Source organism: Bos mutus, chromosome 6 (genome assembly GCF_027580195.1).
Source record: "Bos mutus isolate GX-2022 chromosome 6, NWIPB_WYAK_1.1, whole genome shotgun sequence".
NCBI classification, from domain to species: Eukaryota; Metazoa; Chordata; class Mammalia; order Artiodactyla; family Bovidae; genus Bos; species Bos mutus.
Window position 1 is genome coordinate 67,845,425 of NC_091622.1, and position 27,133 is coordinate 67,872,557.

The 27,133-nt window shown below is 41.6% G+C and overlaps 1 protein-coding gene and 1 pseudogene across 1 annotated transcript; both read right to left on the bottom strand.

The window, feature by feature from the left end:
• Positions 1-11: 11 nt before the first annotated feature.
• On the bottom strand, positions 12-27,133 carry SGCB (sarcoglycan beta). The gene is made up of 6 exons (XM_070372381.1): positions 27,020-27,133; positions 17,726-17,935; positions 9,279-9,464; positions 8,318-8,509; positions 7,863-7,994; positions 12-3,576 (listed from the first exon to the last, which is right to left on the bottom strand). The coding sequence occupies exons 1-6, from the start codon at positions 27,047-27,049 to the stop codon at positions 3,373-3,375; spliced, it is 954 nt and encodes a 317-aa protein (XP_070228482.1). The 5' UTR covers positions 27,050-27,133; the 3' UTR covers positions 12-3,372.
• LOC138988228 (ATP synthase subunit ATP5MJ, mitochondrial pseudogene) lies at positions 14,580-15,389 on the bottom strand (annotated as a pseudogene).

A 27,133-nucleotide genomic window follows, 5' to 3' on the forward strand; every position in this document is an offset into this window, starting at 1 on the left:
TCAGCAGCAAACAATTTTATAGAATCTTTATTGTAAACAGAGGTCATTAACAGTTATTACAAACTGAATCAACTGAAAGTCAAATTAGTAACTCAAAACAGATGTATGTTTATTTTTATATGGCATAATTTGTAATCTTTGCCCCCTCAATGCTTTGAAAAAAGGTTACTAAAATTATCAGCATTTCAGTGGTCTCTTTTTTTGTCAAGTTTAGCACCGTAACATCCTCATTCTTTTAAAGAACTCACTCAAAACTAGGTAGAACTTTCACTGTTCATTCAAAACTATCAAACACCATTTGTTTTTTTCATAATGCAAAAAGAACACAAGTATATTTTTAGATATTACAGACAACACATAGACAGTCCCTACTGTGTGCTGTTTGCACTCTTCCTACCTGCCCATTACACAGCCTCTAAAGTACCTTGCTTTCATTTGTCCCCCTTGTCACTGTCATCTATCTCTAAAGGAGAGTAGTTATTTAAACAAGCGTGGGTCTGCCCCATTTTCCTGGGATCCTGTCTTTGTCCTCTACTCACCCTAAGTCTGTTGCCTGTTGTATCAGTGCTTGATGGAGGGGAGGAATCAGCAGAAGAGGCAAAGTTAAGAATTCAGCTTATAGAAAAATACCATCTGATGGTGAGAATGAGTAGCTGAGGCTTTACTGTTACACAAAATGGATGGTTTGTTCTTGTTCTGCTTCCCAGGGAATTTTCCAGGACTATGTTTCGATGAAGAAGCAAAAGCTACCTGTAAAGTGTCCTAAAATACTATACCTGTTACCTTAACAATCAGTTCTATAAAAACATCAAAATATTCTCTCATGTCCAAAGCACTTTATGGAAATGTATCAAAAACAAGTTATTTCTCAGAGAAGTAAAAATAGATTGTTTCATGAATTACATTCAATGAATAATACTTTGTAACAGTGTTTTGCGGTTTTTGTAAAAATATTTATCTAAACAAAACTGCAAAGCAAATCTAAATAAAGCAGACATGTAATGAATGTAAAATTTACAAATATACTGAGCAGCTGAATGAAAATTCCAATGGATTTTTTCTGAGTATCATTCATATGGGTTTTGAATATCACTACAACTAACAATACCCACAGGTCATAAATTTCACTTCCTCTCTTTTTTTCTTCACTTAAAAACTGTACTCAGTAATAGGCAAGTCAGTCTCTACTGTTTTGTGGTTTGGTTTTTCTATCAGACAGACTGTGACAATACTGAATGCAAATTATTTTTTGTATTGATTTTCTCATCTATATAGTTCAAAGTGTCAAGGACAGAGTATTGTTATATTTAAATGCAAAATGGGGATTATGGTTTATCTCTGCTGCCTACTTTACGGCACACTACTTTGAAGTCTCTCTTCCTGATGTTGCATGTGTGTTAATAATACCAGAATTCCTTTTAAGTTAAGTATGAAACACATTAAAAATCAACAGCCTTGAGGGCTGTAAATCATTACAATGGGTGCTGATGTTAGAAGCAAAGATCAATTCTCATCTGACATAAAAATTACTTGTATTACTTCCTGCATTAGTGCCCTTTAGTCCAGTGCTTCCTGACTCTTCTCAAGGTTTGGCACATATTAAAAAGGTTAATATGTGTCTGGCTCGCTGGGGTAAACTCACCAGCCATCTCTGGCCAGCGGGGCTCGCCTGGGACATGACCTTCCCGTCTCCCAATGTGCCACCTGGAAGGCCGAGGTATACATATCTTGGCAACCCCTTTACCCAGTCAGGCACCCCAGTTGGGGAATGGGGGTAACCCACAACTATGACCTCTCTATAGTATAATATTTTGGAACTGGCTTAAGAAACTTTGAAATCTGATATTGACTGGTCAGTTATTTGACATGAGATTGATTTTCTTTTATCTAGAGTAGCACAACTGTTTTGATTCTTATCTGCATAGGTAAGTCTGAATTAGCCTCTGTTCATCTTTTCTAGAGTTTTAAATACCTAAAAATTCAGTACAGATAGTGATAAAAAGAATGTGGTATTTAGAAACAGGTCTATCTAGGTTTGAATCACATCTGAATTCCAATCCCAACCCTGCTCTTTCCTCAGGCAAGTTTCTTAACTTCTCTAATCCTCAGTTTCCTAAATGGGTCAACTGGGATACCGTCTGCTTACAGTCTGTAGTGAGAACTAGACGTTACACGTGCAATGCTTAGGACAACGCCTAGCAGTGTAAGATGCTCCGTAAGTGACAGCTGTCATCATTTACTAGTTAAAGCTGAGATGGTGCTTTCATTTCATTTCTACCACATTGTGAACACAGTATTTAACGAGTAAATCAATATTTAATGAGTGAACATTCTCTTAGAGTATTTTCATCCTAGTGCAAATCTAAGGAACCATCAGTTCAGTTCAGTTCAGTCACTCAGTTGTGTCCAACTCTTTGTGACCCCATGGACTGCAGCATGCCAGGCCTCCCTGTCCATCACCAATTCCCAGAGTTTACTCAAACTCATGTCCATTGAGTCGGTGATGCCCTCCATCCATCTCATCCTCTGTCGTCCCCTTCTCCTCCCGCCTTCAATCTTTCCCAGCATCAAGGTCTTTTCAAATGAGTTAGCTCTTCGCATCAGGTGGCCAAAGTATTGGAGTTTCAGCTTTAACATCAGTCCTTCCAATGTACACCCAGGACTGATCTCCTTTAGGATGGACTGATTGGATCTCCTTGCAGTCCAAGGGACTCTCAAGAGTCTTCTCCAACACCACAGTTCAAAAGCATCAATTCTTCAGCACTCAACTTTATAGCCCAACTCTCACATCCATACATGACTACTGGAAAAACCATAGCTGTGACGAGACGGACCTTTAGTTCCTTACTATCTCCCATATGTGAAGCTCTTTAGTGACCTCACTTGTATGTGAGGATATAGTTGAAAGTAATGCACTAAAAATCTGTCTTTCCTCTTAGAAGCCAAAAGACAGAACATGTAGTATTTATTGATGGTGTACCTTTAAGTATTGTAAGTGGGTCTATCCCCATTAGTTACCAAAAGTTACTTATAGTGAGTCTAAACAGTTGCTTCATCCCTTTATCCTTTAGACAGGAACAGTGGCATTTTAAGAATACTTCTTTAAAGATTAATTTTGATTATATTCATTTCTCTCAATAATTTTAGAGAACTGTAAATTGAAGATCAGTGCAACTCAATGAAATGTATTAGAATTTAGGCTCTCTGAGACTATTTTAAACATGGAGACTACATAATAGATGCAGCAGTGCACTGCAGATAAAATAATTATGAGTTATCACAAACTCTGTAAAAACATGATATGCATGCCTAGTCTTAAAAAAATAAAAAGTCAAGTCACAATATGAATCTATTGATGAATCTTGGGTTCTTCTAGTACAGGTCTCCACAGGGGTTGTCTGAGGTCTGGCAGCCCATGTTCTGACCCGTCACCTGCACTCTGAAGAGCGTTCCGTCAGCGCACATACAGAGTTTGTAACGCACCCAGTCATCACCACCAAACTGGTCTCCGCTGGAAGAACTTGGGAGGCGATTCGTGCTGACCATCACAGTTCCGTTCAGGATGATGCTGTTTTCCTATCAGGAGAAAAATCATACGGTTTATTTACACCCACAAGAAGGGACAGAACAAAAACAATAAACTCACTGGAATATGAGCAAGAATAGAAGGTGGTAAGATAAAGTCAGGACCAAAATAACAAAAAAAAAATTCCCAAACCAATCGAAATTCGACTAGTGACCTCTTAGTAACTGTTCATAAGGTGTATTTATACACTTAACACAATTTATTTCTCAGTTAGCTAAAAATTATATCAAAATTCCTAAGTGCACATAAGACTTACACTGATCAAGTCTCAGATCATTTTCATTTGCTACTACTTAGGAGAGTTTTGGAGAAGGCAATGGCACCCCACTCCAGTACTCTTGCCTGGAAAATCCCCTGGGCGGAGGAGCCTGGAAGGCTGCAGTCCATGGGGTCGCTAGGAGTCGGACACGACTGAGCGACTTCACTTTCACTTTTCACTTTCATGCATTGGAGAAGGAAATGGCAACCCACTCCAGTGTTCTTGCCTGGAGAATCCCAGGGACGGGGGAGCCTGGTGGGCTGCCGTCTACGGGGTCGCACAGAGTCGGACACGACTGAAGCGACTTAGCAGCAGCAGCAGCAGAAAGAATTTTAACTAAGTTTCTGATTGATACGTTTCTGACAATGAACAGAAAAAGAAAAACTAGAAAATGTTTTTCTCTTAGAGAAAAGTAATCTTACTTTCCAATTATTTTTGGAAACACCATAAATGAAGATTCAAGCCATATAATTTTGAAGACCAGATACTCAAAGAAGACTGCCTGGAAGTTCTCTTCTTCCAGCCCACTGTCCCAGGAGCACTACTGTATTGCAGACTCTTTCTTTTTTGGAACTCCTCTCTCTCCCTTCTTCCCTTTTCTTCTTTTCCTTCATTCAATGATTATTTTTAAATGTCTCCTATGTGTCAGACACTATTCTTGGTGTTGAGTACATAGCAGTCAACAGACCGGCAAAGTTCAAGTCCTCATACATTGATGTTTTACTGGGGAGGGGCAGACAATAAACATCTTAAGAGGTAAAACGAACATCATCTGAGAAGAGCAAGTCAGGATAAGTAGAGAGAGAGTGACCAGGTGGGGTTCTACATTACCGAGGAAGGTCAGGGAAGGCCTCTCTGATAAGGTCACAGTCTGGTGGAAACTGGGTGACATGAGGGAGCAGGGCATGTGGGTGACCGGGCAAAGGAAAGAACAATATGCACGTGGGACTTGTGTTCCAGGAACAGACAGGAGGCCGGTGTGGCTGAAGGAGGTGAGTCACAGAAATAACCAGGGGCAAGACACATGGGGCCAGGGAATGGACTTTGGATTTTATTCCCAATCAGACGGGAAGACATTTGGAGGGTTCTGAATAGAGAAGTGACATGATCTTTTAAAAAGGATTTCTCTGGCTGTTTTTATAGAGAACTGCATACAGGAGTGAAAGAGGAGGCTGTTTTGCCAGTGCAGGCAGGAAATGACAGTGGTCTGCACCATGGTGGTGGAGGTGGAGGAGGCGGCGAGCATCAGCCAGGCTCTGTACATCTTCTGAAGGTAGAGCCCGAAGGCTCTGCTGATGAACCAATGGGCACCATTTAACAAGATGGAAACACTGAGAGAAATACATGTTTGGGGAGGGAGGCAGGATATGCAGACTTTTAGATGTGCTGCGTTTGAGATGCCTATTAGACACTGAAGTGGAGAGGTGGGAAGGCAGTTGGATATATGAATCTTAGTTCAGGGGAGAAAGAAGAAGTTCCAAAGGTGAGTCATCAGCTTATAGAGGGTGCTTAAATCAATGAGAGAAAGTTGATTATGAAGTGATGGAAATCGTTAATTGACTATGTTAGTGATGTTGTTGTTCAGCTGCTCAATCGTGTCCAACTCTTTGCGACCCCATGGACTGCAGCACGTCAGGCCTCCCTGTCCATCACCAACTCCCGGAGCTTACTCAAACTCATGTCCATCGAGTCGGTAATGCCCTCCAACCATCTCATCCTCTGTCGTCCCCTCCTCCTCCTGCCTTCAATATTTCCCAGCATCAGGGTCTTTTCAAATGAGTCAGTTCTTCACATCAGGTGACCAAAGTATTAGAGTTTCAGCTTCAACATCAGTCCTTCCAATGAATACTCAGGGCTGATTTCCTTTAGGATGGACTGGTTGGATCTCCTTGCAGTCCAAGGGACCCTCAAGAGTCTTCTCCAACACCACAGTTCAAAGGCATCAATTCTTCGGTGCTCAGCTTTCTTCACAGTCCAACTCTCACATCTATACATGACTATGGGAAAACCATAGCCTTGACTAGACGGACCTTTGTTGGTAATGTCTCTGCTTTTTAATATGCTGTCTAGGCTGGTCATAACTTTCCTTCCAAGGAGCAAATGTCTTTTAATTTCATGGCTGCAGTCACCATCTGCAGTGATTTTGAAGCCCCCCAAAATAAAGTCTGCCACTGTTTCACCATCTACTTGCTATGAAGTGACAGGACCGGATGCCATGATCTTAGTTTTCTGAATGTTGAGTTTTAAGCCGACTTTTTCACTCTCTTCTTTCGCTTTCATCAAGATTTAGTTCTTCTTTGCTTTCTTCCATAGGGTAGTGTTGTCTGCATATCTGAGGTTATTATTATTTCTCCCGGCAATCTTGATTCCAGCTTGTGCTTTATCCAGCCCAGCGTTTCTCATGATGTACTCTGTGTATAAGTTAAATAAGCAGGGGGACAATATACAGCCTTGACGTACTCCTTTTCCTATTTGGAACCAGTCTGTTGTTCCATGTCCAGTTCTAAATGTTGCTTCCTGACCTGCACACAAATTTCTCAGGAGGCAGGTCAGGTGGTCTGGTATTCCATTTTCTTTCAGAAATAGTACATGAAATTGAGATAGTACATGGAATTTTCAAATTTTGTTCCAATGCTGCCATCTTGTGGTCATGTAATTTTACTTTCTTTAAATTTGTAAAGCAGTTTTTTTAATGGAAGTATAGCACAAGCTGGAGTCAAGATTGCCGGGAGAAATATCAATAACCTCAGATATGCAGATGACACCACTCTTATGGCAGAAAGTGAAGAGGAACTAAAAAGCCTCTTGATGAAAGTGAAAGAGGAGAGTGAAAAAGTTGGCTTAAAGCTCAACATTCAGAAAACAAAGATCGTGACATCTGGTCCCATCACTTCATGGCAAATAGATGGGGAAACAGTGGAAACAATGTCAGACTTTATCTTTTTGGGCTCCAAAATCACTGCAGATGGTGACTGCAGCCATGAATTTAAAAGACGCTTACTTCTTGGAAGAAAAGTTATGACCAACCTAGATAGCATATTGAAAACCAGACACATTACTTTGCCAACAAAGGTCCGTTTAGTCAAGGCTATGGTTTTTCCACTGGTCATGTATGGATGTGAGAGTTGGACTGTGAAGAAAGCTGAGCGCCGAAGAATTGATGCTTTTGAACTGTGGTGTGGAGAAGACTCTTGAGAGTCCCTTTGACTGCAAGGAGATCCAACCAGTCCATTCTAAAGGAGATTAGCCCTGGGTGTTCTTTGGAAGGAATGATGCTAAAGCTGAAACTCCAGTACTTTGGCCACCTCATGCGAAGAGTTGACTCACTGGAAAAGACTCTGATGCTGGGAGGGATTGGGGGCAGGAGAAAAAGGGGACGACAGAGGATGAGATGGCTGGATGGCATCACCGACTTGATGGATGTGAGTTTGAGTGAACTCCGGGAGATGGTGATGGACAGGGAGGCCTGGCGTGCTGCAATTCATGGGGCTGCAAAGAGTCGGACACGACTGAGCGACTGAACTGAACTGAATTGATTTTTACATCACTAGATACAAAACCCAGGAAGGGATATGAAATATCTTTAACTGAAAAAACCCCATCAACTTCAGGGCATGGATAGTTATTTTGATATTCTTTAAGAAGTTTTTTTTTGTTTGTTTGCTTGCCTTTTAAAATAATACAGGCATCATTATGCAAAAAAAAATTTTTTTAGAAAGTAACAGGCAAGCAGAAATAAAATAAAAATCATCTGTTACCCTGCTGCCCATAACTAACCACTGTTGACATTTTGGCATAACCTTCCAGGTTTTTATAAACATACATATAATCTGAAAAATAAAAACAAGGTATTTCACACATTGTTTTACAACTTACTTCCACTTCATAATCTATTGTGAACATCTTTCCATGTCAAAAAAATACAAATACACTATCATTTTTCATAACTACACTTTCCAAACATGGGTTTATATACCCAAGAATCTAGCAATTCACTTAAATTCAAAAAATACTCACAGCCTTTAACTCCATATTACCACCCATGTGGAATTGAATGGTTTTGCCCATAATGAATACGCCTTCATTTCCACGGACAATAGCACGCCCATCAACTTTTATATTTAAGTCACTAGTAGCATTGCTAGTAATCTGAAAATTAAAAAAAAAAAACTAGTGATGAAGAATTTCTAAATTAAAGTGAGAATTGTTATTAGAGATAGAAGAGTAGAAGTTTCAATGAAAAAATATGAAAGGCAAGTGTTTTCATTCATATTTTATAGATGTAAAGAGAGATGATTTGATAATGATCACACAAACCAGTTGATGACAAATGTAGAACCAATCTTTTCCACTATTTTGGAGTTAATTCTTTCACAGCACTGTATCAGTAAAACTGCCTCCTCCCCATACACACTTTGTAACTCTAGACAGTAATTCTCTTCCATTAATAAAGCAAAGTAAATAAACCATACCCTTTCAGTAGATGCTTTTTGAACATTCAGACTTTTCACTCCACTTGGCAAATGAAACTCATGAGTTTCATAGTCTGTGCTGAATAAGATATTTTGAGTCCTTGGGTCGAAAAACTGCATGCCAATGTCACTTGTAATAGAAGTTTTGTTCTTTTCCACACTGAGCTTTGTTGTCCCTTGCTGAAAAACAATCTTCAGAAAAACACTTCATCATGAATATGTTTTTGAAAAAGGCTGCATCCAAAATTCATCAAGAGCATTATCAAAAACTCTACAATAACAGACTTTTAACTTCAAGTAATTTTCACTGCCTCTCTCTGACTCCCTCCACCCACTTGGGAGAAGAGTTCTTTCAAATGAGGGCTTACAGGCTTATGTGCTGTAATGCTTGGCAAAAAACAGATGGTTGCCGAGCACAGGGACCCAGAGCTAAGATGGGCAGGGCCAGTAAGGATGCTTCCTTCAGGTTCTGGTCAGTTATATTAGCCATTCGGCAGGGGTTGCCACTGACTAGATGGATGTATTCCCTACCAGACGGGGTTGCCACTGACTAGATGGACGTATTCCCTACCAGACACCCAGGGAGTAGAGGTTATTCTAACCTGGGAAGGTGATGATTTTTAAAATTTATTTTTAACTGGAGGATAACTGCTTTACAATGTCGTATTGGACACAGTGGGGGAAGGCGAGGGTGGGCCGAAGGTGCTTTATAAAATGGTTTCTTCATATGGAGGAGAAAAGAGTATGCATTCTCATAGTAATTGTATCTATCCCAGAAAATGTTACCATAAACAAAACCTAGAATATTAAGAAAGTACTGAATATTAATAGATTACAAGACCAGTATTATCAAATATAATTATGAATTTTCTCTAAAGGAAAATATCCATTTCAAACAATCAACTTGAGGTTTTTACAAAGAATTTTTCACTAATGTTTTTCAAATAATATGGTTACTTACAGGCTGATTGTTGCCAGTGATGACTAAATTTTCATTTCGCCTTCCTCCTACTGTGCTCTTATAAAGAGGATGTATAATTCCCATGTCAGATACTTGTTTAAATCGAAGCAGACCACTTTCATGAAACTCCATGCTGTCACAGCCATTTGGTCCAATGCGAATCACAGCCCAGATAACAAGTGTTATCTAAAAGAGCAATCAAACCCACTGTTGATAGGCAGCATACATTCTTAACACAACTTGAAAGCAAACAGAAAAGGCGGCTGCCAAAGGATTAAACTTCCTAAATGGTTTCATCAGTGACATAAACACATAAACTGGGTTTCCACTTACAAACAAAACCAATTTTATTTTAATCAAGGTATTATATACAAATCTAAAAGTTAAAAAAAAGGAAGCAGTTTTTTTTTACCCCTCTCTGTATCTTGTCCACTTTAAGCAATTTTAGCTATTTTTGTCTAGAACTTCTCTCCATATTTCTAAATAAGGTGTGTGTTATGTCTTTACTGATCAATTTTAGATTGTTATCTATTAATCTATTTTAGCAGATGAGAATTTTAGCTCATTTATATTTCTTCTCCCCTAACTCCAGTGCACGTTACATCCATGTTCAGTATTCTCAGCCATTATGACAAAATAAATATTATTCATACTAAGCCAAACACTGTACTATGATGGCAGTTCTTTTCTTGGGCTTTGTGTCTTTCAGTGTCTTTTTGTCTTTCCCTTATTTGCTTAATTTCTCTGAATATCAGACTAAGTCTTTTCAAACTCTCCAACATTTCTATAAAATGTCTCTCAATAAAATGTTCTAAAAGTCCAAACCTCCCAGAAAATGTGTTAGTTCTGTTTTCCTCGCCCAGAACTCTTTCTGGAACCCTCATCTTCTGCCTCTAGTCTGTTCTTGCCCTCTGGGTCTGCCTCACAGCTGTTACCCTGAGCCCTCCCTTCACTTTCATGCTGCAGCTTCCTTGTTCTTTCTCCAGTGTGGGGTACGCAGTTTCCTGTATCCTTGTCTTCAACCTTCTTGGTTTAGTACCTTCTTTCAGTAAAGCAGTCTCCCGTGGCTTCCTTAGGAAGAATGTATGGAAAGTAAATATTTTTTGAGCACGGCTAAGAAAACGTCTCTATAATCTTTCACATTTGATTGATAGTTTAGCTTGACACACATTCCTAGATTCGAAATTATTTTCTGTCTGAATTTTGAAAGCCCTTGCTCTCCTGCCTGCTAGTTTCCAGCACTGCTTTTGAAAGGTCTGATGCCACTCTGATTTTGTGTTCTTTATACGTAGTCTTTTTTAAAAAAATTCTATGGAAGATTTTAAGATCTTCGCTTTATTCCTGGTCTGCTTAAATTTAACAGTGATAGCTTTGGTGTGAGTCCTTTTTAGGCATCTGCTGGACCAGAATGGGCTTCCCAGGTGGTCTAGTGGTAAAGTGCCTGCCTACCAATGCAGGAGACTTAAGAGATGCTGGTTCCATCTCTGGGGGGGAAAATCCCCTGGAGTAGGAAATAGCAACCCATTCCAGTATTGTTGTCTGGAGAATCCCATGGACAGAGGAGCCTGGCAGGCTACGGTCCCTAGGGTTGCAGAGTCAGATACAACTGAAGCGACTTCACACACACACATGGACCTGGAATGGTAGCTTTCAAATTTTCTTGATTTATTTGATAACATTCTCCCTAGTGTGTTCTTTTCTCTTTCTAAAACTCCTATTAACAGCATGTTCATGGATTAATTTTGTTGAATTTCGTGCAGGTTTCTTTTTTCTTCCAATATCTATGTTATCTATCTACCTACCTATCTATCCATTCATCTACCCACCCATGTGTGTATATTTCTATGAGTTTTTCCATATTCTTTAATTGCTTTTTAATGGCATGGTATCCTTGTTTAATGGACGCAATATCCTCTTACTTCTCTGAAGATAATGATTTTAGTGTTTTATCTTTTTAAAAAATTAGTTTGCAATATTATGATGGTTTGTGCCATACATCGACATGAATCAGCCACGGGTGCACATGTCCCCCCATCCTGAATCCCCCACTTACCTCCCTCCCGACCCCATCCCTCTGGTTTTGAGTGCCCTGTTTCATGCAGCGAACCTGCACTGGTCATCTATTTCACATATGGTAATATACATGTTTCAATGCTACTCTCTCAAATCATCCCACCCTCACCTTCTCCCACAGAGTCCAAAAGCCTGTTCTTTACTTCTGTGTCTCTTTTGCTGCCTTGCATATAGGATCATCATTACTGTCTTTCTAAATTCCATACGTATGTGTTAATATACAGTATTGATATTTCTCTGTCTGAAGTACTTCGCTCTGTATAATAGGCTCCAGTTTCATCCACCTCATTAGAACTGACTCAAATGTGTTCCTTTTTATAGCTGAGTAATATTCCATTGGGTATAAGTAAGTAAATGAAAGTCACTCAGTTGTGTCCGACTCTTTGTGACCCCATGGACTATAGAGCCCATGGAATTCTCCAGGCCAGAATACAGGAGTGGGTAGCCTTTCCCTTCTCCAGGGGATCTTCCCAACCCAGGAATCAAACTGGGGTCTCCCACATTGCAGGTGGATTCTTTACCAGCTGAGCCACAAGGGAAGCCCAAGAATACTGGAGTGGGCAGCCTATCCCTTCTCCAGTGGATCTTCCCAATCCAGGAATCAAACTGGGGTCTCCTGCATTACAGGCGGATTCTTTACCAACAGAGCTATCAGGGAAGCCCTGATATTGTGTATATGTACACAACCTCCTTATCCATTCGTCTGCTGACGGACATCTAAGTTTACTGTCATTTGCTACATTTTCTCTATTTCCCTGAATTCCTACTTTCTCCGTGGTTTGGGTGCTTTTGGTCTCAATGATTTCTCAATTCTGGGAGCTTTTCATAAAAATTTACTGATCCCTGTGACTCTGTGTTCATATTTAACACAGTGGTTATAAAAAGTTCATGGAAAGGTCTCTGTGTGGGGTGGGGCTAGTAACTGACAGGCTTCACAGTAGGGGGATTTAGGTAGCTTTTTCACGGGGACCTGCCAAGTGTCAGCATCTTCAGATCCTGCCCAGAGAATGTAAGCCTGGTGCAGGGAGCTGGAGGTGGGGGATGAGGATAAGGGAGCCTCAAGACTCAGGGTGCAGCACTCCCCTGCTTTCCTGTGGAAACCCATGCCTACCCTCAGCAGAAAGAATCCTGTCTGGTTCAGCGCAGGGTGAGGAGGGGCAGCTCCGTGACTGCTGGCTGGAAGGGGAGCAGGGCTGGGGATCGCATGGGTCCTTCTACGGATTTTTCAAAGCAGCTTTCTGTTTTCGGTTCCCCTCTCACTCCTGCTTTTCAAGGAACTTGTACTTCCACTTCCTGAGGTTTTTCAGGATTCTGCAAGGCACTTCCACCAATGCCCTCTGCAACCCCTCCCCAACATGCAGTTTCTCTTCTCTGGTAAGTTGCCATTCCTTATCCTCCTTTTTGTCTTCAAATATTATGATTTAGAATTCTGATTGCCTCCCGCTTTCTTCCAAGATATTTCTGCTTCTTGACATTGTAACCTTAGGTTGAACTTTTTAGAGCAGAAGTGGATGAAAAATGTCTCTTTTTTTTGCTATCTTAACCATAACTTTTCAATAAAATAAATTCAGAACATGTGCTCCTAGTAAAGCTATAGTTTCAGCTCTTTTCAATTTAAGTGAACAATTAGACACAAATGTTTTAGATGTACATAAAATACAAGGACTGACTTAAGAGTATTAGAAGTAAAGAATACAGTAAACAGAATCCCTGTAGAACTGCTGCATCCATGTTCATGATCGGTGTTAGGGATACCAATAATCAGTCTCTGAAAATGTCTGTCCACACACATGCCAGAGGGTTTCACATTTAACTCTCAGATAGTTTCAACCTTGGGTTAAGAGTCCTCTTCTTTAAGAGACTTTCCTGGTGGTCCAGTGGTTAAGAATGTGCCTTGCAATGCAGGGGACATGAGTTCGATCCGTGGTCAAGGAACTAAGATCCCACATGTCGTGGGGCAACTAAACCCATGTGCCACAACTGAGACCTGACACAGCCAAATAAATGAATAAATATTTATTAAAAAGTCTCCTTCTTTAAGAAAGCAATTATCTTTGGAAAAGGTAATACACCAACTCCTCATACCTTGGTGTAAACTAGTCTACCTCAGGTCCTTTCGTTCTTCAACTATAAAGATTTAGGACTGCAAAAGGTAACCTTTTACTGCATCCAAGGTTCACTATTTTTAAGCTGAGGAGGCAAAGTAAATTTGGTAAAAGTTGAAAGAAAACATGAAGGAGTGTATTTTTACGAGATGAAGGCAATAAAATCATCTTGGGAAAGGTCTCTTCTGTTGAGTTGATGCTAATCTTTTAAAAGTTAAGTTGTTTAAAGGAAAGAGTCTATAAACATTTTTTTCTAAGTAAAATTAATACATGGTGAGAAATGAAGTATTTCCTGCTGTATCAGTATACAAGGATGTCACAGTCATCAGCAATTGCAGCCCTTCAATGTGAGTTGATGAGCCCTAAGGACACTTAGGAGAAAGCGATGGCACCACACTCCAGTACTCTTGCCTGGAAAATCCCATGGACGGAGGAGCCTGGTAGGCTGCAGACCATGGGGTCGCGAAGAGTCGGACACGACTGAGCGACTTCACTTTCACTTTTCCCTTTCATGCGTTGGAGAAGGAAATGGCAACCCACTCCAGTGTTCTTGCCTGGAGAATCCCAGGCACGGGGGAGCCTGGTGGGCTTCTGTCTATGGGGTCGCACAGAGTCGGACATGACTGAAGCGACTTAGCAGCAGCAGCAGCATACTGTAGGCTATTAAGCATGCAATAACATTACATCTAAAAAAACAACTTTCAGGGAATCCTGTTGGTACACCTGGTGGTCCAGTGGTTAGGACCCAGCACTCTCACTGCTGAGGATCTGAGTTTGATCTCTAGTCAGGGAACTAAGATCCTGCAAGCCATGCTGCTGCTACTGCTAAGTCCCTTCAGTCGTGTCCGACTCTGTGCGACCCTAGAGATGGCAGCTCACCAGGCTTCCCCGTCCCCGGGATTCTCCAGGCAATAACACTGGAGTGGGTTGCCATTTCCTTCTCCAATGCATGAAAGTGAAAAGTGAAGTGAAGTCGCTCAGTCGTATCCAACTCTTAGCGACCCCATGGACTGCAGCCCACCAGGCTCCTCCGTCCATGGGATTTTCCAAGCAAAAGTACTGGAGTGGGGTGCCACTGCCTTCTCCATGCAAGCCATGAGGTTAGGCCAAAAAAAAAAAAATGTACATACCTTAATTAAAAAATACTTATTTTCTAAAAAGTGCTATCACCTGAGCCCTTAGTGAGTATAAACTCTTTGCTGGTGGAGGGTCTTGCCTTGACATTCATGGCTGCTGACAGATCGGGGTGGTGGTTGCTGAAGGGCTGGGGTGGTTGTGGCAATTTTTAAAAATAAGATGATAATGAAGTTTGCTGCACTGACTCTTCATGACTTTTCTGTAGTACACATAGCTGATAGCATTTTACCTACAGTATGACTTCTTTCAAAATTGGAGCCAATCCTCTCAAATCCTGCTACTGCTTTTATTATTTATGTGTGTGTGTGTGTGTGTGTGTGGCGGGTGAGAGGTCCTCACAGGCACATTTATTCATGCCCGAGAGCAGCAGCACTGCTACAAGCATACACAACGTCCTGTGTTCCCACAACACAGTCAGACCTACATCCCACTCAAGTAAAGCTGGTTAATGATGACCACGAGCAGGTGCAGGACTGGAAACTTACAAGGCTTTACCTCTTTTATCAGCACTCCTGATTTTATAAATCATGAAGCCATGCCTACCCAAATCTCCAGGTAAACGTGGGTATAGCAGGGCTTCACGGAGATCCAAACAGTCTTAACAAGGCTTTGAGGCATCTCTGTGCAGGACCTGCCACTGCTTTATCAACTAAATTTATGTAACAGTCTAAATCCTTTATTGTCATGTCCATAATCTTCATAGCATCTCCCTCAGGAGGAGATTTCATCTCAAGAAACCACTTTCTTTGCTCATCCATAAGAAGCAACTCCTTATCCTTTATCAGGGGGATGGTGGCAATTTATCACATCTTCAGGCTCTTTCTAATTATCTTGATATTTCTACCACATCTATAGTTACTTGATCCACTGAAGTCTTGAACCGCTCAAAGTCAACCATAAGGACTGCAATCAACTTCTTTCAAACTGCAGTGTACATTGATATTTTGACCTCTTCCCATAAACCCCCATTGTTCTTGATGGTATCTGGAATAATGAATTCTTTCCAAAGGCTTTTCAACTTACTTTGCTCAGATCCATCAGAGGAGTCACTATCTACGGTAGCTATTATCCTTAAAAAATGTATTTCTTTTTTTTTTTAATAAAAAATATATTTCTTAATAAGACCTGGAAGTCAAAATTATTGCTTGATGGGTGGGCTGCAGACTGGATGTTGTGTTACCAGGCATGAAAACAACACTACATCTACACCGCAAACAACGTTGTGCATCTCTATCAGAGCTCTTAGGTGACTGATGCATCATCAACGAGCAGTAACATTTTGAAAGAAACTTTTTTTTTTTTCCTGAGCAGCAAATCTCAACAGTGGGCTTAAAATATTCAGTAAATTATGTTGTAAACAAGTGTGCAGTTATCCAGACTTGGTTGTTCCACTTACAGAGCCCAGACACAGAAGATTTAGCATAATTCTTAGGGCCCTAGGATTTTCCAAATGGCAAATAAGCGCTGGATGCAACTTAAAGTCACTGGCTGTCTCAGCCCCCAACAAGAGAATCAGCGTGTTCTCTGAAGCCAGGCACTGGCTTCTCTCTAGCTACGAAAGTCTTAGATGGCATCTTCTTCCAACATAAGGCTGTTTTGTCTGCATTGATAATCTGTCATTTAGTGAAGTCACCTTCAGTAATGATCTTAGCTAGGTCTTCTGGATAACTTGTTGCAGCTTCTATATCAGCACAGGTTATTTCACCTTGTACTTTTATGTTATGGAGAGCCTTTTTTCTTAAACGCCATGAACCAACCTCCATTAGCTTCAAACTTCTGCAGCTTCCTTACCTCTCTCAGCCTTCATAGAATTGAAGGGTGTTAGTTACTCTGGATTTGGCTTTGACTTAAGAGAGTTTTGTGGCTGGTTTGATCTTCCATTCAGACAAGTAAAACTTTTTCTGTATCAGCAATAAAACTATTTTGTTTTCTTACCATTCATGTGTTCTCTAGAATAGGAATTAAGTTTTTGTTGTTGTTGTGCTGCAAAGCTTGTGAGATCTTAATTTCTTGACCAGGAATTTAAATGGGCACTTTGGCAGTCAAAGTGTCAAATCCTAACCACTGAACCACCAAGGAATTCCCTAGAGTAGGACCTTCAATTTCCTTTAAGAAGCTTTTCTTTGCATTCACAACTTGTCTAAGTGTTTGGCATAAAAGACCTAGCTTTCAGCTGATTTCAGCTTGTCATGTACCTTCCTCACTAAGCTGAATCATATCTAACTTTTGATTTAAACTGAGAGATACTTGCAACTCCTCCTTTCACTTGAACACTTAAGAGGCCATGGGAACGGCCTCTTAGGGAATGGCTCATCCAGTAAGGTGTCTGTCTACAATGCAGGAGGCCCAGGTTAGATCCCTAGGTTGGGAAGATTCCCTGGAGAAGGAAATGGCAACCCACTCCAGTATTCTTGCCTGGAAAATCCCACGGACAGAGGAGCATGATGGGAGTCAGACATGACCAAGTGACTTCACCTCACTTCACTTCAAGTAGAGAGAGAGAAAGAGTGAAAGGGGGGAAGGGCTAGTGGATGGAGCAATCAGAATGCATACAACATTTATCAATTAAATTCACCATCTTTTATGGATGTGGATAGTGGGAACCCCACACAATTACAATGGTAATATTAAAGATCACTGGTCAGAGATCACCATAAGAAATATAATAATGAGAAAAACTCTTGAGATACAGTGAAAATTTCTGAACTGTGACAAGGGGACTGAAGTGAGCAGACACTGCTGGAAAAAGTGAGCATGCTGCCATGCCTGGCACTAACAGGCATGCCTGGGACAAGGCTGCCTCAAATCTTCAATCTGTAAAAAATGCAGTATAGGCAAAGTACAGTAAAGCTAAATGCCAAAAAAACAAGGTAAGAAAGTGTTAGTTGCTCAGTCGTGTCTGACTCTTGGCAACCCCATGGGCTGTAGACTGCCAGGCTCCTCTGTCCATGGAACTCTCTAGGCAAGAATACTGGAGTGGGTTGCCATTTCCTTCTCCAGGGGATCTTCCCAACTGAGGGACTGACTAGGTCTCCCACACTGCAGGCAGATTCTTTACCATGATTTCACTAAAAACAGAAGAAAAATTCCTCATGCTAATTAAGAAAAGAATACTCTGTGCTAAATACTCACAATTAAATTGATGACAGCCAGGATAAACAGGAGGACAATCACACAGATGGCTAAATTGCCCTTTCTCCCTCTCAGTCCCGTTTTATGGAGGCGATCTTCATCGATTGGAATATAGCCGGCTTTAAAGTTACTGTTGTGCTCTTTATTGACATTCCTTCTTTCAACAGCCTTCTCACGCATGGACTTCTTCACAGGACCATTGGAACTTTGCTAAAAGCAAAATAAAACACAATGGAGCAGCTATACCCTCTATTTTGGATGCATTATTTGTTAGGTGCAAATTCATAAGGAAAGAAAGCTGAATTGGTTAGTGATACATTTTCTACTAATAAACCTCAAGTCATGTTGCACTGGAGCTTCCTAGGTGACGCTAGTGGTAAAGAACCCATCTGCCAATGCAGGAGACATGGTTTGATCCCTGGGTTGGAAAGATCCTCTGGAGGAGGGCATGGCAACCCACTCTATCTAGTATTCTTGTCTGGAGAATCCCCATGGACAGAGCCTGGCAGGCTACAGTCCAAAGGGTTGCAAAGCACTGGACACAACTGAAGTGACTTAGCATGCATGCACACACATGTTGAGTTGCAGGCTCCAAGCGGAGACACGACTGTACTGAGAAGGGTTGTAGGTAACAGTCTGATAACAGACTTCCACTATCTGCTTTGAATAGTCCTACCATCAGTCAAGTGAACAGCCAGCTCATTTTGGGGGAGAGCTGATAGATATACTCTATAGTGGAACTGTTTTTATTAATAATTTATAAAGATCTGCTTAATCATATACATACTTCATTTACATGAAAAGAATTTAGAAAGGCTAATACACTTTACTTATCACTCCAGTTGGCTAAAGTTAGTATTATCCTAGACCAGCAGTTTTCAAAGTATGGGCTGAGAAACCATGGAGAGGTTTCTTGAAATCCTTTAAGTGTCTGGAGGGTGAAAATCATTTTCAAAAGAAACCCTCTATGATGCTGTTTTCTTTTTTTACTCTTCTTCTCTCATGAATGTGCAGATGACCCTTGAACAAAATGGGTTTGAACAGCATGGATCCACTTATATATGGATTTTTTTCAATAAATGTATTGGAAAAAATTTTGGAGATTTTCAACAATTTAAAAAAACTTGCAGATGAAATACTGAAAAAATTAAAAGATTTGCTGTGAATGTATAAAACATGTAGATACATAAGATGAGTAATAGTTAATATAAAAGTAATAACAATTTCCTTACTGTTTTATAACCTTGTTTTTAAAGAATTATATTATGTACAGTCTCTCTGTCTCATAACTGGAGAAACTGGTTATCAGCTGATCATCCCATATCACTGGCTTTTTAAAAAGGATATGAATATGATTGTGATACTTTATGCCATAAAAAGTTTTTATTTTTACAATTCATTCACAAGTGTATAGGTTAGGCTACCATGAAAGAACTGTACTGATTAACATTTGTTGTTTAGTTGCTGAGTTGTGTCCAGCTCTTTTGAGATCCTGTGAACTATAGCCCATGAGGCTCCTCTGTTCATGAGACTGCCCAGGCAAGAATACTAGAGTGGATTGCCATTTCCAAAAAATTGCCATTTCTCCAGGGGATCTTCCCGACCCAGGGATCAAACCTGAGTCTCTTGCATTGACAGGCGGAACCACCAGGGAAGCCCACTGGCTACATTAAGTTACCATAAAGCAACCATTGTGCTGCTGATATTGCCGGGGAAAATATCAACAACCTCAGAGATGCAGATGATGCCACTCTAATGGCAGAAAGCAAAGAGGAAATAAAGAGTCTCTTGATGAGGGTTAAAGAGAAGAGGGAAAAAGCTGGCTTAAAATTCAGCATTCAAAAAACTAAGATCAAGGGATCTGCTCCCATCACTTCAGGGCAAATAGATGGGGAAAAAGTGGAAACAGTAACAGATTTTATTTTCTTGGGCTTCAAAGTCACTGTGGTGACAGTAGCCCGGAAAGTAAAAGATGCTTGCTCCTTGGAAGAAAAGCTATGACAAACCTAGACAGCAGAGAAAAAGCAGAGACATCACTTCACCGACAAAGGTCCATATAGTCAAAGGTATGGTTTTTCTGTCTTTCCATCTGGCTCAGCTGGTAAAGAATCCGCCTGCAACGCGGGAGACCTGGGTTCGATTCCTGGGTTGGGAAGATCCCCTGGAGAAGGGAAAGGCTACCCACTCCAGTATTCTGGCGTAGTTAGAACTGGACATGGGACAACAGACTGGTTCCAAATAGGGAAAGGAGTACGTCAAGGCTGTATATTGTCACCCTGCTTATTTAACTTATATGCAGAGTACATCATAAGAAATGCTGGGTTGGATGAAGCACAAGCTGGAATCAAGATTGCCGGGAGAAATATCAATAACCTCAGATGTGCAGATGACACAACCCTTATGGCAGAAAGCAAAGAACTAAAGAGCCTCTTGTTGAAAGTGAAAGAGGAGAGTGAAAAAGTTGGCTTAAAGCTCAACATTCAGAAAACTAAGATCATGGCATCTGGTCCCATCACTTCAGCTCAAAAGGTTGGGTAAACAGTGGAAACAGTGACAGACTTTATTTTGGGGGGCTCTAAAATCACTGCAGATGGTGATTGCAGCCATTAAATTAAAAGACGCTTGCTCCTTGGAAGGAAAGTTATGACCAACCTAGACAGCATGTTAAAAAGCAGAGACATTACTTTGCCAACAAAGGTCCGTCTAGTCAAGGCTATGGTTTTTCCAGTGGTCATGTATGGATGTGAGTTGGACTGTGAAGAAAGCTGAGTGCCGAAGAATTGATGCTTTTGAACTGTGGTGTTAGAGAAAACTCTTCAGAGTCCCTTGGACTGCAAGGAGATCCAACCAGTCCATCCTAAATGAGATCAGTCCTGGGTGTTCATTGGAAGGACTGATGTTGAAGCTGAAACTCCAATACTTTGGCCACCTGATGTGAAGAGCTGACTCACTGGAAAAGAACCTGATGCTGGGAAAGATTGAAGGCGGGAGGAGAAGGGGATGACAGAGGATGAGATGGTTGGATGGCATCATCGACTCGATGGACAGGAGTTTGAGTAAACTCCAGGAGTTGGTGAAGGACAGGGAGGCCTGGCGTGCTGCAGTCCATGGGGTTGCAGAGTCAGACACACCTTGGCAACTGAACAACAAGGCACTCAGTGATATTTTACTGAAATGAGTATGTCTAATAATTTCAGATACCAGAGATTCCTTCAGACTTAATTTCTCTTGATTTCCCCCTACAAATCCACAGCTTTTTCTCTTTGGGATTCTCAGTCATTTTGAAGAGTAAAAAGAAAACCAGAGACCAAAAAATTTGAGAACCTCTGACTAAGGTTGAATGACATTGTAGGTGATTATTTGGTATATCATGAACATAAAAGGAAGGAGTAGAAATGCTTACTGCCCACCTTTCATATTTTTGAGAGCTTTGAGAAAATTAATTTATTGAATAAGCATTTTTTAAGCTCTTTAGGCTTTAACATTAATCCCATACATAGGAATACAAAAGAAATACAGGACAAGATCCTTATCCTCCAGATATTACAAATGTGATTTGCACAATAACGTATTCTGTATGCTCCGATGCCAAAATCAATAGTACAGACAATACATGCTGTGGAGTTCATGGGAGAAGAGACAGCAGGGCTTAGAGTTGTCCGGGAAACCAGAAGGAGCAGGTGAGTCAGATCTGGCAATGCAGGCAGGATCAAAGCGGAAAAGGAGGACAGGTTGTAGAAGTTTTGGGACACCTGTGAACAAATTCTAGTCTTGACATCTGTTTATTTGTGAGTCACTAAAGGTCTCTGAATATGAACAATATATATTTCAGGATGCTAAATGTGTGAGTATTTGCAGGAGACACAGGAAAGAGGAGAATATTAGCAAGTAGGCTGCTGGGATGTTGTCGTAAGGGAAACTCAAGGTATTGACGGCCTAAAACAGGTGGGATGAAAAAGGAGAGATTAAAAATACACTTCAAGAGAATAACTGAGTGAATTTGTAGCCAGGTTTAAAAAAAAAAAAAGCCCCTCAGTTTACTGAATGGTGACTAGTTAAACATGGGGAATGAAGCAGGGAGATTTTACATATGCTGCATTTGAACTGAATGAGAAATGACCACATGCCTCAGAGGCAATGAGAAGGATGGTATGAGATATTAGGTCAGTCAGGACTTGACGAATTTGAGTCTTCAGCTTCAAAGTAAATTAAATCTATGAGACTAATATCAGTCTACTGTAAAAAAAAAAAAACAAACATGAAGCAGTGGTCCCCAACCCTTTTTGTGGCACCAGGGATCAGTATCATGGAAGACAATTTTTCCACAGATTGGGGTGTAGGGGGATGGTCTGGGGATGATTCAAGGGCATTACATTTATTGCACACTTTATTTCTATTATTATTCCATCAGCTACACCTCAGATCATCAGGCATTGGGTCCTGGAAGTCAGGGACCCCTTGTATAGAGCAAAAGAACAAAGAGCCAAGGAAGTACTCTTGGAAAACTTTGTGCAGGAGCAATGGAAAATGAGAAATACAAGAAAACTAAGGATGTGCAGCATTGCTGAACTTAATATGGTAAGAATTGCCTCTGTGATTTTCAAACTCTGAGTAGCAAACTGGTAAGTAGAAATAGTCCTGAAAAGATGCCAGCAAGTGTACATTTATTTTCATTGAGAGAGAAGACAATAACTAAAGAATTATGTACTGTCAGAGGAAAACTGTGCTTGTTCTTGTTGTTAGGATCTTTCTGTCCCTTTCCAACAATTTGTAGGAAGACTCACATGTTTGATGGCAGAGGGAAACATGCCAAGAAGGACAAAGACCAGATACCTCAGAGTAGGGCAGAGTAATGAGGGAAATAAGATCCTCCAGGAGACAGGAAAGAAAGTGAATGTACAGAAGAGTCTTAAAAGGTGGGCTCCCATTTCATTCAAATGGTTCACACCAGGAAGAGAAACCATTTCTATTTTTCCTCGGGATGTAAAAGGCAAGGTCAGCTCTCAATAAAGAGCGGAGAGGGCATCTGGAATCTTACTGTGGTTGCAGGGGTAGCAGGCTGGTTGAGGGCTTATGGAAAACAGAAAAAGGCAAGAATAATCATTGTGGGTAATGTGGCAGACAAAATTTTTTAAACTCCACCAAGCAGCAAGCATAAACATCTTTTAATTTCATGGCTGCAATCACCATCTGCAGTGATTTTGGAGCCCAGAAAAATAAAGTCAGCCACAGTTTCCACTGTTGCCCCATCTATTTCCCATGAAGTGATGGGACTGGATGCCATGATCTTAGTTTTCTGAATGTTGAGCTTTAAGCCAACTTTTTCACTCTCCTCTTTCACTTTCATCAAGAGGCTCTTTAGTTCTTCTTCACTTTCGGCCATAAAGGTGGTGTCATCTGCATATCTGAAGTTATTGATATTTCTCCTGGCAATCTTGATTCCAGCTTGTGCTTCCTCCAGCCCAGCGTTTCTCATTATGTACTCTGCATAAAAGTTAAATAAGCAGGGTGACAAAATACAGCCTTCACGTACTCCTTTTCCTATTTGGAACCAGTCTGTTGTTCCATGTCCAGTTCTAACTGTTGCTTCCTGACCTGCAAACAGGTTTCTCAAGAGGCAGGTCAGGTGGTCTGGTATTCCCATCTCTTTCAGAATTTTCCACAGTTTATTGTGATCCACACAGTCAAAGGCTTTGGCATAGTCAATAAAGCAGAAATAGATGCTCCAAAATCACTGCAAATGGTGATTGCAGCCATGAAATTAAAAGACGCTTGCTCCTTGCAAGGAAAATTATGACCAACCTAGATAGCATATTAAAAAACAAAGACATTACTCTGTCAACAAAGGTCCGTCTAGTTGAGGTTATGGTTTTTCCAGTGGTCATGTATGGATATGACAGTTGGACTATAAAGAAAGCTGAGCACTGAAGAATTGATGCTTTTGAACTGTGGTGTTGGAGAAGGCTCTTGAGAGTCCCTTGGACTGCAAGGAGATCCAACCAGTCCATCCTAAAGGAGATCAGTCCTGGGTGTTCATTGGTAGGACTGATGCTGAAGCTGAAACTCCAATACTTTGGCCACCTGATGCGAAGAACTGACTCATTTGAACAGACCCTGATGCTGGGAAAGTTTGAGGGCAGGAGGAGGAGGGGATGACAGAGGATGAGATGGTTGGATGGCATCACCGACTCAGTGGACATGGGTTTGCGTGAACTCTGGGAGTTGGTGATGGATAGGGAGGCCTGGCGTGCTGTGGTTCATGGAGTCGCAAAGAGCGGACACAACTGAGTGGGTGAACTGAACTGAAGCAGTAAGAAAGGCTTTGTAGAAGAGCTTTCAATCTACTTAACAGGTTTAACACAAAACAAGTTGCTGAATACAGTCGTGTAGGTTGTGTATCCACATGAGGTGCAGAAGCTATGAGGGCCTGTCGACACTGCAAACATTTTAGAGCTGAATTTGTATTTTGGTAGTTTTTCGGCCAGAGAAAGTAGAATATCTTAGGGAAAGTGAGTTTGCTTCTAATTTTCACAGATCCAGTATAGGATTATGACAGTGATGTCAGACAGGCAATTTAGAACTCTTAGCCAGACTCTGAATACAGGTCTACATAAGAGAGAGACAGGGCACATCTTACCTTCTTGGGATGAATTCTTTACTTTTCTCTGTCAATTCATGTACATCAGTATATTTCATTCTTTGTACTTACCATTTACTGATGAGTTACTATATGCCAGATGTTCCAGACTACAAAGACGTGCAAGGCATAGCACCTACTTTCAACAAACTTACTTACAGGCCAGCAGAGTAGATAGATGGAGTCATTAGCAATTACAGCTCAACATGGCAAGTGCAGTGGTAGAGCAATGAAACTGAAAAGAGTGCATAAGAGGAATACCCTTTGACTTATCAAGGTCATGAGTTGACGATTCTTCAAAAAAGCTGGGGCCTCAGTTGAACATTGAAGGACAAACAGAAGTTAGCCAAGTAAAGTACCAAGAAAGGCCTTCCAGGCAGAGGAAACATCATGAAACTGAGTAGAGGTCATCTTGTGCAAACTAATGTTGGTAATTTTATATGGATGGTGAAGAAGATGAGTATACGAATGGGACAAAATAAGAAGTGCAATGTGGTTGTGCTTGCATGCTAAGTCACTTTAGTCATGTCCGACTCTTTGCAACCCTATGGACTGAACTCCTCCAGGCTCCTCTGTTCATGGGATTCTCCAGGCAAGAATACTGGAGTGGGTTACCATGCCCTCCTCCTCCAGGGGATCTTCCCCACTCAGGGATTAAACTTGGGTCTCCTGCTTTGGAGGTGGATTCCTGACCGCTGAGCCACTGGGAAGCCCCAAGATGTGGTTAGGGATCAATAAATGAGTAGATATAAGTACCACATCAAGAATGACAGACTCTATTCTGAAGGCAATGGGGATTTAAAATAGGTTAGTGATAGATTTGCATTACAGCAAAATTAAACCAAGAAGAGTTGAACTGGAATAGATGAGTTTAGAGATGGAGACATCAACAGCAGGTTTCCCTAACAGTCCAAAGGAAGGCTTGACTGAATTTGGACACTGCACATCAAGATTTGGGAGAGTCCTCAAGAGGTAGAACTGAAAGGATCCGGTGATTGACTGGATGTGAGTGTTGCTTAGGGGGATCTAAGATGACCCCCAAGTAGGGCCTGATACATAATTTGTGGGGTCTAGAGCAAAAAGAAAATGTGAGGTTCTCTGCTCAAGTACCAAGCCTGGGAGAGCAGAGCATTAACCCAAAGGTGGGTCCACCCTGAGCTCCCTTGAGCCAGTCCTGCTTGTGGCAAGGTGAACCAAGTGAATGGATGGTTGTAGCCCTTTTAATGGTGAGTGTGATGCACCATTCACCATTAAAAATTTCTGACTTTGGGGTGCCCGTGGAAAATTCAGTTAAATTCCGACTGGAGACATAAATACCTAACTCTGAAGTGGAGAATAAGGGATGGATCAGATTGCCCAGTCTTTGTGTAAAGCAAAAATAGAAACTAGGTGGAACTCCCAAGAGTATCAACAAGTGATGCAGATGAAAAAAGAACAGTCTAAAACAGGCGCTGATAATTCAGGAGGGAAATCACAAAAGCAAGGGACAATTTCAATCTCAACAATTCCAAGAAGCTTTGTCTCAATTTCACTCATTCCTTTACATTTTATTGTTTAGGTGCTGTAGCTTGCCTACCATCTTTAGCTGATTTTTCTGCATTTATCTGGCAGTTTGACTTTAACTTTGAAGGCAGATGTCATGTCTTTTATTTTTCATGGCGCTCAGCATCACTGTTCCAGTGATATCTACCTACTATGTCTCTAAAAGCAGTTAATTACTTAAGAAAATCTTTCCAGACAAGATTTTTCTGGAAACAGAATGTTGGCTACCTGGCTCATTTATTTTTTTCAACAATGCTGAAGAATGAGACGTTTCCAAAGAAACTATCCTACCACAGTTTATTGTTAAAGGAAAATAACAGTTAAGAAGGGAGGAAGAGACTATCAAAATTATTTTTATTATAACAAACCACCCTAGTAACTACAGGTGTGTGTGTGTGTGTGTGTGTGTGTGTAAATGTGTGCATGTGTGTGTAAGTGTGTGCATAATGTATAGCCTGCTTTTGGGGAAGAAAATAGCCTTTTAAGCTATTCTAAGTTACAAGTTTACAATGCAGATTAGGGAATACTTGATAAAGGATTTTAAAAAAAATGATTTTAAACCAACTGGATAGGAGACAGTCTTGTACTGATTGGCGACTTAGTCTCCAGAACCAAAGCGGGAGGAGAAACGTGGCTGTCAGCCTAGGGGGATGGCACACAAGAAGTGGCCGCAAGCTGATATCCAATAACAGCTGACTGTTTTTTGGCTGGTATCAGGGGAGGCTGGCGGCTCGTTGGCTGGGGTTATTTTTATCCGCATCTTCGCTGGCCATGGAGCAGGACATGTCCCCGGTACGTCCTGGCGGAGGCTCCCGGCTGCCTCGACCCCATCCCAGGCCTCCAAGACAGCGCCCCTCCTGACCTCGCCAAGGGACAGCCAGGCCAGGCCGGGAGCCCGCGGCTGGCTCCCCCTTATCCGCCCCGGAGACCCTTGCCCGGGGTCCCGCCCGGCCTTCGCCAGCATCCCGGGCTGCGGACAGCTCCCGCCCAGCCCCGCCCCGCGGAGCCCGCCCTCGCGCCCCAGCCCCCGCCTGCCGGTCCTACGGAGGACCTCACCGGCAGGACCCCAGCCTCCCCCGGCCCTCCAGCCCCCGGCTGCGGCGGGGCTCACAGACCTGCTCCGTGGCCGCCGCCGCCGCCGCCATCTTCCCGCGCCCGCCGGCTCCACCGCCCTCCCGGCCGCCTCCGCACCTCGCGCGCCTGCGCTTGCGCGCTGGAGGGGCGGGAGG